The sequence below is a fragment of the Plectropomus leopardus genome, chromosome 12, assembly GCF_008729295.1.
Source record: "Plectropomus leopardus isolate mb chromosome 12, YSFRI_Pleo_2.0, whole genome shotgun sequence".
NCBI classification, from domain to species: Eukaryota; Metazoa; Chordata; class Actinopteri; order Perciformes; family Serranidae; genus Plectropomus; species Plectropomus leopardus.
Window position 1 is genome coordinate 27,059,026 of NC_056474.1, and position 12,555 is coordinate 27,071,580.

Consider the following 12,555-nt stretch of genomic DNA (forward strand, 5'->3'; position numbering starts at 1 on the left):
ATGGAGAAAGTTTTTTATTCTCGTTGTCTCCCAACAACACTCAACTCTCTGGATCATCTATTCTGTGTCTTTAATGAATATTCATTTAGCACAGCAGATTTATAGAACACTACATCTCAAAAGTTGTTTAATTTCCCAATGCTATAAAAAGTAACATGTTAATCTATCTTTATGTGGCTGTGCCATCTAAACAGGGGGGCAGGAGGGTGGAGGGGGCTGCAGCAGGGGGTGGCGGAGGTGCAAAGATTTAATGGAGGTAAGAAGGAGAAAAGGAAGATTTCATAGGGCCAAGGAAACAAAAGACAACTCTCTCAGGGCTAAATGTGACACACAGGGAGATAAACTGCCTCTCAACCAGAAAGAACCACAAGTAAAAATCCTTGAGTGTAAGCCCTTTATGCTATTTGTGTGTGTTGCTGATTTAAGCTGGCTCAGGGGTTTTCAACCTTTTCAGTCTTGGAGCCAAAAATACAGAAATTTATGTCACTCTGGGACCCAGGCTTAGCAAACATGTCATGTCCACTCACAGAAACAAGCTTACAGTTCAATTTGGGTTACAACCTTAAAAGTGAGGTATTCCTGGTTCAGGAAATATACAAGAATCAGCTGTCTGAGTTGGCTGCTACAACAGCAGGTTATGTGGGTCCCAGGGGGACACTAATAGAACTTACAGGTTTGATCCTGATTCGTGAGGCTGTATGAATGCAGGTATTGATGATGATAGAACAATGCGTGTCAGGCTTTTGCAAAAGTTAGATGGGCTAATATACAAAAAGTTGTGAATCACAGTGTGTTAGAGTTGTGGATGATAGTTTACCAGCATTTGCAAGTTAGGAACTAAAAGTCAAAGATTTAATTGACCTCTGTATTCTAGTGCTGACACTTTCCAAAAAGCTTATACTGTATAGATAATGGTTGTAGCTACGGTGACATTCTGCATTGGTTTATGGGCTACCATTCTGAAGCCTCAAATTCGGCATCTCGGCTGTGGCCACCTTGGTTATTTGGAGCCAAATGTGACCATATTTGGACAAGAGGTTGGAACTGTGGAGGAACAAGGGGTGGCTCTGACTCAGACTGAAGCGACGCCTTGCAGACAGCCTGTCACTCAAGCAGTTCTGTTCCTAAATATGTATGAATTTAGGTCTTAACGTGATGAATTGTAATAATTTTCATTCCCCAAGACAGTTGTCATGAATATTAAAATGAGCATTGGAGACAAAAACCATTTTTTTTGCACAAGGCTGTAAATGTGTTTATTTCTTCTGTAAAGTTGTGCTTTTAGCATGGGGGTCTAATGGGGCGTTGGGATGGTCTGTTCTGGAGACAGCCTCAAGTGGCCATTCAATGAAGTTGCAGCTTTGTAAAAAGTGAGGAGCATGTTTGCCTCGAAGTTGAACCTTTTTAAATGGTCAATGATACAAAAAAAAAAAAAAAAAAAGTGCAAAGAATATATGCTTAGCGCCTTGTCACACTGGTGGTGGTTGTAGTATAGTGTGGAAACATGACACTTCCGAGTACAACTGCAACCCTTGCCTCAGCTGAAAAGAGAAAAAAAATGCTTTGGTGGACACACAACACTACTGGAGTGCACCCAGTGCTATGTGGCCGATTTAGTAAGTCTAAGGTTAAGCAGTTTTTTTTTCCTCCATTGGACAATCAACTGTTTGAAATATATTAAAAAGTATGTAGAACTTCAGCCAACTAACAGAGAAGGCAAAAATACTACAGTATTTGGTGGCAACCTTTTCAACTGTAGCTACAACCTAAAATGATACATACTGAAATCATCTTATATCAATTACGAGCCTCTAAATTGAATCAAAATCGTATCATGGCAGACTTTGTGGTATCAGCAAATATTGCATCATTGTCCACCTAGAATTGAGAATTTTGCAATCTGAATATTGATGCACACAGATCTTTATAAATCAGTTAAAAGCAAGAACTCAGCAAAATGAAAAAAAAAATGCTGAACCCACATCTAAAGCGCTCAGTTCACATGTAATAAAGCAGTGAGTATTCCCCTGCACCGTGTCCTTGGCGCTCCATTCAGTATTTTTTGCTGTCAGTACGACAGGTTGAGCATGTACGCGCCTCTCTCCAATTACGCATATTAACTGGTATGTACTGTACATCTGTTTGCTCTGGGCTGTGTGCAATTGTGTGTTTGAGTTTGTGGGCTCAGTGGGACGAGGCTCTGGCTTGGTAGGTTTTAAACTGAAGCTGTGGCCTTGATCTGAAGGCCTGGCATCATAAAACCTGAGGAACCAACACTGAAATACAACTTCCATTCGCGCAACACGCCACTACTCCAACTCGGTTACTGCCCCGCAGGGCTTTTTGAATGCTGTGTGCGTGTATGTGAGTGAAAGAAAGTGAAATTGCGGCGCATTTCCATCTCCAGTCACCACTATGGCGACAAGCAAGCAAGAAAGCCCTGACAGAGATAGATAGATGGCTGTGCCTCCCCTCTATTTAGCGCTCTGTCCCCAACGTGTGTGGGGCTATTTCTCATTTCATTAGTGTGTGTGTGTCTGTGTGTAGCTGAAGACCTCCGCCATCCGTCTCAATCAGCCGCGTGTCTTAATCTACTGTCTCCCCACATTTTGGCCTCACTCAGCCTCCTTTCTTTACACAGCGAATGATAAAATTACGTAACAATTAATTCTAAAAACACAACATTCTTGCAAACATTTTATCCACCAGGTAGGGAAATAAATCTCTCGCACATCGGTGCTGTGAAAATAGCAGCGGTAAATCCCTTTAGAGCATCATTCTCTGCTGCACCCTGTTAACCGAGGCCTTAACTACACTGACACACCATGATAAAACATTTAAGTCACTATTGATTTCCCCTGCCTCAGCCTGATCTGTGTGTGTGTGCAGGTCTCAGATGGCAAAAGGGAAAGGGAGGAGGGGGGGGCCGTTTTGTAAGTGCCTGAGAAAAAATTGAGACAGAGGACGGGAAGAAAAGAGAAATGGGAAAGAGAAAGAAGGGAGAAAGAGAGAGAAATGTGGCTTAGCGACAACAATAAAGAGAAGAACCAGAGAGGAGAAGGCAGCAAGAGCGACTGGGCAGCATGTGTGTGTGTGTGTGTGTAGAGGGGGGGTGGTGGAGGGTAGAAATCTAGCTTCATCACTTCCAAATTGAGGACAGATTCAATTATTTGCAGAAACCACATGGAAATCTCTTCGCATTGTTCCAGCTGGAGCACCAAATTTGGCAGCAATTGCATTGGCGGCATTGGAGGGGCCATTTATCTTGGAGGGGAAAGAGTGTCTCAGGCGTTGTACGTTTCTCTCTGTGTATGTATGTGTGTGTGTGTGTGTGAGCTCATTTATCTTGCGGGGGAATGAGCAAGGGAACGAGGACGCCCCGGGAGGCGACCAGATCATTACCCATCTGGGATCAGAGACAGAGAGCGAGAGAGAGAGAGAGAGAGAGAGAGAGAGAGAGAGAGAGAGATTTCACTAACACTGCCCTGTGCAAAGCCAAACACACACACACACACACACACACATACACACATGTGTACAATGTATCAATGTAACGAAAGGAGACAAATCTCATTTTCATTTGGGGACGGAGGGGCACAGAAGCTCCACAAATACGTGCATTTATAGCAAGCGGAGAAGAGTGAGGCAGGGAATTGTTCCAGCCAGCTGACTGCTTGTTCCACTGCAATCATTCAGCATCTAGTTGGCTCCCTCTAAATGGATACTCAGATTAAGGCATGTTCTGCTCCAGGTGGCCAATAAGACCTGGACTACAACATCATGTAGCAACATGTACGCCTACATTTTGGCTGGAACAAAGTCATAATGTCACATTTTCTTTGGAGATTCTTGGAATTTAAGGTAGTTACTTTCGGCAAAAGAGACGATTCACACTAACTGAATTCTCAGAAATTCAGTTTAGTTCAAAACTAGAGTTACTGCCTCCTGGTTGTTTGCCTCCATTCACCAGGCAAGCTGCATTTACAGTTTACATCCATTTCTGTGAAAATGTGAATGCTTCACCCACATTATCCCCCTGCCAGCACAGAAGATCTATACAATCAGCACAGTTTCAAGGACACCCAAAATTAGTGTCACCAATTCAGTATCTGAACAAATGTCTCCTCTTCTGTTCCAGAGTTATGGCACTGAGTAACGGCCAGAAAAGAGTTTTTGCTGAACATGATGTCACAGTGAAGCTGACCTTTGACCTTTTGGATACCAAATGTCATCACTTCATTATTATATTTCCATTAGCCATTTGTATGAAATTAAGTCAGAATCACTGCCTCAATTCTTCAGTTATGGCCAAAAACTTGTTTTCGTGAGGTCTCACCCTTTAGACTTGGACTACTGACTTTATCCCAATCAGACCTCTTAGGTCTTCAGACATTAGCTTGTTGGTTGTACTCAGAATAAGAAATGGTGCTTCTAGTTACTGTGGACCTGCCCTCTGGAATGGTTTGCCTAATAAGCTGCGATCTACATGATAGCGTGTAGTGTGTATGTGTGTATGTGTGTGTAATTGCGTGAATGTGAACCTATCATGTTCACGAGAACAGGACGGACAGACAACCTGAAAACATAAAGCCTCCAGTCTCGGCTATTGCTGCGCAGAGGCATAAAATATTTCCCTACCAGCATTACTGATGTAATATTTTATTTTTGTAGCAGTAAGTGACAGCTCTGACAAGAAACTCTGACTCACTGATGACAGTTAAAACTGTCCTCCATGCTGTACAAACAGAGAAGCATCCTCACTGACATCAGTAACCAACTGTGCATGTGTGTGTGTGCGCATGATTAAATCAATCCGCACCGTCTGACCACTGCCTTTCTCCTCAGCCACACTGACCTGCCTCCATCTCTCTCTCTCTCTCAGATACAAACACACACACGCGCAAAGTAAAACAGGAAGGATCACAGCACAGACAACAACTTATCGAATGCATCCCCTCGCTCAGCAAACAAACACACACACCTCTTACCTTGCAGTGCTGCTTCTGATCAATACACTTCAAGCTGCTCTGCTTATTCACCACTTGCCCCATCTGGTGATATTTAATATGGGGAACAAACACACACACACACACACACACAGACTGAGTGTCGATTGATCATTTAAATGAAGCTTTTTTTTACGTGCAGCCTTCCCAGAGGTGAATGGCAACATGTATTAAACTAGATGTAAAGCTACCAAAAAAGTGACATTTGTAGTAAATATGCATTTAAGGATTCCCTAAATTAAATGCAGTCATTAATTTCCTGCTCTAGTAACCAATGCAGCCTTAACTGGTGTTTTCAATATCAAGAAAAACAAAGCAGTGAACACTTCAATCATTTGTACCTCAACATTTTGCCTGAGGAAACGACTGCAGAAGGGAAAGGTTAAGAAAATGAAATGAGAGTGGCAAATTTTAGGGGGTATTCTTAAAGGCACTCTAGGTGGACAAAGGAAATCACTTTAAGAAATAGGGTCTGGGATGGAAGGCAACAAGCAGACTGACCCCAGCTCAGTGTGTGTGTATTTGCGTGTGCTTGTAATCGCAAGGGGCAAAAGGACAGGAGAATATGCCAGACATGCAGAAGCAACCAATCAACCAAATCCCTCTTTCTCTTTGCCGAACAACGTTTCTCTCTCGCTCTCGCAATGAGCTGACCTCTATTACCCATGCAGGGGACAGGGCGTGTGTGAGTGGGAGATTGTTTACTTGTGGCAGAATATGGATGAGGACATGGAAATGAGGGAATTGCGGAGCGCTGGCCTTTCACACGCAGGGTGTTCTAATGGATAGGGCAGAGTGTCTGCTCGAGAGCGAGTATGTATGTTTGAAACAGGAGGAGGAGACTTTTTTTACTGTCTAATCCAGCTTCTAGGTACAGTCAAACGTATATACAAGTCAATTTGACATCATTTTAAGAATTTAACATTTTTTGCAGTATTTCTGCTAGGGCTGCTTCCGATATATCAATGATTCAAAGCCAGCCAAAGTATTCTGAATCACGGCAATTTTCTGCTGTCATACTACATAAAGCAAAACAGGAGAACAGTTATAAATCGTGTCTCAAAATGACGGATGCAACCCATTTCTCTTTGCTGCTTCAACACTCTCAGCTAACTTATGCTTAACTGGTAAACATACAGTCTTTCTGAATTACTAGTGTTTATCCAAGAGCAGAGGAGGTATGTGATGCCACAGGGATGTCCAACTTTGTGACTTTTTTTAAAAATTTCTAGTTGGCTGTGTTAACAGGAGTGTCATTTTTGCTAATGTTAGACTATAAACAAACTACGCCACCACTGCATGACCTAACCACAACAAGGCTGCAAAGCTGTGACCAGCATGATGATCTGCAGTCTCATTAAGCCACTTGTTAGCAACAGCCTTTCCTAAGACACAGAAAGCTTCAAAGTTTGCGAGTAGGGTATTTACTGACGCATTTTAGGTTGTAGAACAACATATGAAAGTTTATGTAGCTTATGATATCACAGCCCTTATTTCAGCCATCTAACAAAAAAAATATTTTTTTAAAACACCCAACAACTTTGTGATGAGGGAACCGTGAGTGCAAAAATGTTTCCTATTTTGCTGGTTTTAGGATTCATTCCAGTAGCACTCTTTTCGTTTAAATGAGGAAAAATAGTCAATATTTGATCTAAAATCATCTCCTGAAATTTGGTATTCATAGTGAATAAGAACAAAGTAAACATTTATTTTCCCCATGCTTATTTAGCCTAATTTTGACCACTGTGTGCCATGAGGGTAATTAATTCAAAACATAATCAAATACAAAAAATAAGCAAGAAAAGACATCTGAAATCTATCGGCTACCTGAATAAATGCCATGTGTGTTTTGTTCACTGTCACTGTTCTCCCATTCTCAAAAAGCTTTACCTGTAAACTATGTGAAAACACTTGTTTATCATGCATCATGTCTCAGCGTATAAATGGTGTTGTTGAAAGCATGCGTCATAACAGTGAGAACAAACATTGTGTTTTCACACTGCTGCTGTGACACTGGTGTGTGCCTCTAATCTGGTTGTGTCTATGGCCCTATTGATGATTCGAAGGCAGCTCTATGCTCACAGAGAACACAACTGCAGGAAAAATCAATACCTGGAGAGATCCTCCCTTTCACGCACACACACGGCAGAATCAGAAAAAACAGAATCCACACAAAATGCATCATTTATGACCCTCTACAAGTCGACTCTCCCACAAGCACAAAAACTCATCACAAAGTCATAGAATCAGCATGAGAGAGTGTGTGTCTGTGTGTCTGTGTGTGTGTGTGTGCGCGCGCGCGTGTGATCTGTCTGATACTGCGATGGGAAACGTGACAGACTCATTTTCTGTCTCACCTTTTACAGCTAAATCAAGATGTGTGTGCATGCGTGTCCGTATGTGTAACCTACTTTTCGATCTCACTGTTTTTACAGGTGCGCGGGGCGCAGGAGGAAGAGGAGGAGGATGAAGGGGTACTGGGGTCTGTCTTGCTGCTTTCTCCGTTGCTCGTTGAAGGCATCTCTGGAAACACATAAACAGGTGATGTGGTTAACATTCAATGGTGACAGTTCTAGCTGCAATAAGCATTCACACACCTCTCGGGAAAGTCAAAAACCATGAGCTAAATTGAGGAGATATACTTAAATAAATGCACAATCTTGGCAAATTATCTCTTTGCATGAGTAACTTTATATAATTTATATGAAGACCAGCAATACTAAAATCCCATAGATACATTTTGGAAAATAAAATGCCTTGATGTCTTGGCACTACTTACCGTCGCTGGCCCATTTGGAGAATTCAGGCGTTATTCTGTTTGAAGGCATCCCACCGCTGCAACACAGAGACATAAATGTTGGCATGAACAGAGCCTCAGTGGTGCATTTTATTTCACCAACACTGGCTTAGTTAAGGGGATAGTTTGGATCTTCTAAAGTAGGGTTATATGAGGTACTTATACTACATAGTCAGTGTGTTACATACAGTAGATGGCAGTTGGGTCGCTACAACTTGGGAAAATAAGACAGGACTGCCACCAAAATAAATATGCAATGTGCTGCTATGGTTAAGTGCCAGCTATACTTTAGCCACCTAAAAAAAGGTCTCCCCTGAGAAAATAAATCATCACCCAACTCTGCAGTTCTCCTCCTCTCTCCTCTGCAGCACATTTTGAATCTTCTCAGTCTTTTCTGACTGAGAGGCTGTTAAAGGTTTCAGTTCCTTATCTATGCTCTTGTCAAAGTCACCAGACTCCGTTACAATAACAGTATTTTTGTAGCCTGCAGAACGAATGAGCTGCTGGTTTACCGTCACACAATAACACAAAGTAACTGTTCGAGGCAGCAGAGGACCGGCAGCTCCAGCGTTCAGTGATGTTAAATCACTGTTTTCTCATTGCAGTGCGGCTTTGAAGAGTGATATCACAGCTACAGTTCTCTGTCCCAAATCTCTGTCTAACAGCGACGCAATGCGGTGGAAATATTCTCAATAGGGCAAACTCTTATGCCGTTTTTCTATGGGGCTGTTCACACTGAACGCACTGTGGCCCCTGAGCTTCACAGCAGGCTCCTGATCTGCAGCAATAGTTTCAGCGTCTAGTCTATTTTCTCTGTGAGTGAGTCTGACATGGAAACACACTGATAAGGCTACATTCAATGTTATAGAAATGATCTAATTGTGATAAATGAGAAAAATCTGCATCTAATGCTTCCACATATTTGTTGTGTGTGTCTAAACAGAGAGCGAGACAAACAAGTGGAGACACACACACACAAGCAAACAGATACCGAGCTCTACATATGATCAGAACAGAGAAGAGCAAAATCACTCACTTTTAGTGTGAACTGCCAGGCGTCTTCTGATAGGTGACTGCATCATTTAACATACTGCGCACCAGTATAAACCTGCCGTTACACTTATATTGATTTTTTTTAGGTGGGCCCTTTTTTTAGGTGATAAAAATATGTTTTGCTGCTGCTTCTGTCCGCAGCGGTACATTGCTTAGCTTCCACGTTGGTACTCCCTTGTGCTTCTCTGAACTAGGAGCTATCTCATAAAAGTCCACTTTAGAAAATCCAAACTATCTCTTGAAGTTAGTATTCTGAGGGTTTGACTGTGTAGTAGTTAAGGCTTCATACTTGAGCACGGCTCCCCGTAGCGCCTCCCTCTCCCTGGCCTCTCCTTGGTCCTCTCCGGCTCCAGAGCAGGGGATGATGTCGGCCTCCGTGTACTGGGCCTTGCCGTACTCCAAAGTGTCGTCTCCGTCCACGTCTAGGTCAGCATCGCTGTCTGCCGCGCTCTCCTTAATGCTACATGTGGCAAAACCTGTTCCTGTGAAAATAAGAAGACAATTTTCAGCATGACTTGAATTTCAAACTTGAGACAGAGTTGAGGATGTTAAATTTATACATTAAAACTTTTTTAGGGATCTGCAGATGGAGCGAGATGAGAAAAAAGATTTGGTAAGAAAGACGAAGGTGAGGGGAGAGACAGACACGGGGTGAAGTGATGAAGACTGACACCTCACCCATCAATCTTTGGGAGAAAAAGAGGGAGAGTAGGAGACTGTGGGAGAGTGTGTGTGTGTGAGTGGCACTTCTATAAACCCAGTGATGAACGCTCAGACAAACCCTTACCGCTGCCTGACTGCTCCCTTCAGCTCCACTTAGCCATAGAGCCGGCTGTGTGTGTGTGTCCGTCACTTAGAGGCGTCTCTTCAGTGTTTGTTTGAGACTGTCTGTCCCTGTGTCACTTAGGCCCTGTCTCTCAGACCCCTTGAAGGTGTGTGTGTGAGCATGCGAGTGTGTGAGTCAGTCTACCTGTCACTTACGCCGTGTCTATCTACCACACAAGGGTAGGTAAGGTGTGTGTGTGCAGGAGTGTTCACATGTGTATGTTACTATTTGAGCAGGTGTGCGTGTGTGTGTGTGTGTGTGTGTGTGTTTCACTTGAGATGTGACTGTGTGTGTGTCTACCAGTGACAGGCCTGACAGCCATCTTATTTACACCTATCCCAATTTCTACAAGCTCTCAGCTGGACTAGTGTGCTCTGTGTGTATGTGGCAAGTGTGTGTATGTGTGTGTGTGTGACCAGATACAAGCTCGACAGAGTTGACAGCCATCTTATTTAACCCCCTGTCCCAGCATGTGTGTGTGTGTGTGTGAGTCTCCATACTTGACTTCCTATAACAGTTGGTCTCAGTGCACTACAGTGTCTCACTGCACTATGGCGTCTTTGTCAAAGTGCAAATCAGCCGCTCGGGCTCGTCTCCGAGGACCTTCTGGGATTTAAACATCTGCTGCTGCTTCTCCTACTTAACTGTGTAATTCATTTCACTCTTACTCTAGGAAAGAATCAAAAAAAAAAATGAGGAGGGAGGAGAGAGAATGTGAGCGCGAAACGGCTGAAAGCCGCTGTGATAAAACGCGCCACCGATGCTAAGCCGTTTTACGACAGGCCCATGGTTTTTAGTGATCAAATAAAAAGGACCTTTTAACTTTTATTTGGTCTCAGCGGCAGAGGGGAACATATGGGAACAATGGCCACGCAGCGTAAATCTAGCAGCATGCTGGCTCTGCTCGGCTACTAAGGCGATAGTTTTTCAGGGCATGGCAGAAGGCGAACAGAGCGCATGTTACATTATTACACAGGCTGACATGGTGAAACGGTTGAACTTCATGCATTTTTGTTCTATCTTCACTGGCAGACTTGCTACTTCACTGGTTTAAGGTAAAGCTCATTGGTTCAGGAACAGAGTTATTTCCCACACCCACTCACACAAAGATCTTGTTGACTGTCTTGTTTATGTACATTGTACTTTAGACTTGTCACTTACAACAATTATGTAACAAGTGAGAAACTGTCACATTTTGAGTTTGAGTCCATATTTAAGTTTATACATATGAGCCATCCTCCCAAAATGTTCCAAGCCAGAGAAGTTAGGTTTGAAGCTTTGAATACCACCAGAACTCTCATCCATCAGCTGTGAATGATCAGCCAACCAGATGAGAGTAAAACAGATAGCTTTGACTTCAAACCACTAATGCATTAATGTGTGCATGTGAGTGCTTTAGTTTGTGTGTGTGTGTGTGTGTGTGTGTGTGTGTGTGTGTGTGTGTGTGTTGAAGTGGTCATAGCAGTGGTGGTTAGGGCAAAATCTAATCAGCTGATCAACTATAGATCTTGTGGCTTGTTGGCCACAACAGCTGGTTTCCAGAAGTGGAACATGAACATGTGGGCTCTGAGGACTTGATAATGTGAGGTAGGGATTTCCATGAGTGTAAAAAAACGACCAGCCCCCGGTCAGATTTGACGCCCAAAAATCATTGTGCCACATTCCTTTGGCAAAACGATGCTAGATGTAGCAACTTTAAAGCACCTCTCAGTGATTTTTATTTTAATTTCTAAAAAGCAAATAGCAAAAAATGTGGCTACTTATTCAGACCAACAGGGAAAAAGCAAAAAATAAATTAAATATATCATGTTTCACATTAATTCCCATGCATGCTGCTCAGACTAATCACAGTATTAATTTCATTTTTTCCTTGCATTTTCTTTAAAATTTGTTTTTATGTGAAATTATATTTTAAGATCAAGAAAATCCACTGTTAAAATTTGTTTTTCTTTTTAAAGTTCAATACATTTATGATATTTCCAAAGTAAATTAGTTATTATGTTAAACAATTGTGATCTAAACACTGACCAAAATAATCACGATAATGTTTTTTTGTCACATTGGTGCAGCAATACTGTGATGACCTCTAACTCAAGAAGTTCACTGCAAGATAATGTTCACTGACAATCAAAACTGTATATAGACACTTTATTTTATTGTATTCCTGTACCTGTATAATTGTGTCAGGAATGATGCTTACTTCTTATAGTGGTTACAGAATTCTGGGTGCACATTATATTACTGTCCATGCAGTAAAATATGGTTAAATAAGAATTTAAAACAGCATGAGCTCTCAGGCATTTTAAACGATCCTCTTATAAACAGATATGCTGCGGTATTTTCTCACTGGCACGAGGTCTATTTGTGCATGTAGTGTACACACTGTACATGTGTTAGATGTTTTAACTGTGAGCATAACTGTGAGCATATGTGTGGCTGGTTGTGTGTGCGTGTGTGTGTGTGTGTGTGTGTGTGTGTATCCCAATGCTTCTATCTGTCCCTCTAAGCAGTCTTGGCAGGCCAATCTAATCTGGCCATGGAAAGGTCAGCCCCACTCTAACTGCCTTTCACTCACATTATGCACCGACCCCCCCCCTCCCCTTTCCTTTTCTTCACCTCTCTTCCTATCCAGTCCTCCTCTCCTCACCTTCTTTTCCCTCCTTTTTTGTGTGATCACTCCTTCTTTCTTACCTTTATTCTTTCACATTTCCCACCTATGCTTTTCTCTGCTTGTTTTGACAGTTTGCTTCTTTACATTTCCTACACAACCCCTTATCGCTCTATTTTTCTCTCTATTCATGAATCACTTGTTCTCTCTCTCCTGTGCCAGTCCCCAGTTTCCCCTCCTTCCTGCTAGACAGGCGTGATCAATA

The 12,555-nt window shown here is 42.4% G+C and overlaps 1 protein-coding gene across 1 annotated transcript in view; it reads right to left on the reverse strand.

The window, feature by feature from the left end:
- The window catches only part of rnf220a (ring finger protein 220a), a 209,076-nt gene that overhangs the window by 13,004 nt on the left and 183,517 nt on the right, over positions 1 to 12,555 (reverse strand). Inside the window, exons 9-11 of the mRNA XM_042497332.1 lie at positions 9,146 to 9,338; positions 7,786 to 7,841; positions 7,418 to 7,529 (exon numbers count right to left, since the gene is read on the reverse strand). Of these exons, the coding sequence (XP_042353266.1) occupies positions 7,418 to 7,529; positions 7,786 to 7,841; positions 9,146 to 9,338 (361 nt within the window). The remainder of the gene's footprint in view (positions 1 to 7,417; positions 7,530 to 7,785; positions 7,842 to 9,145; positions 9,339 to 12,555) is intronic.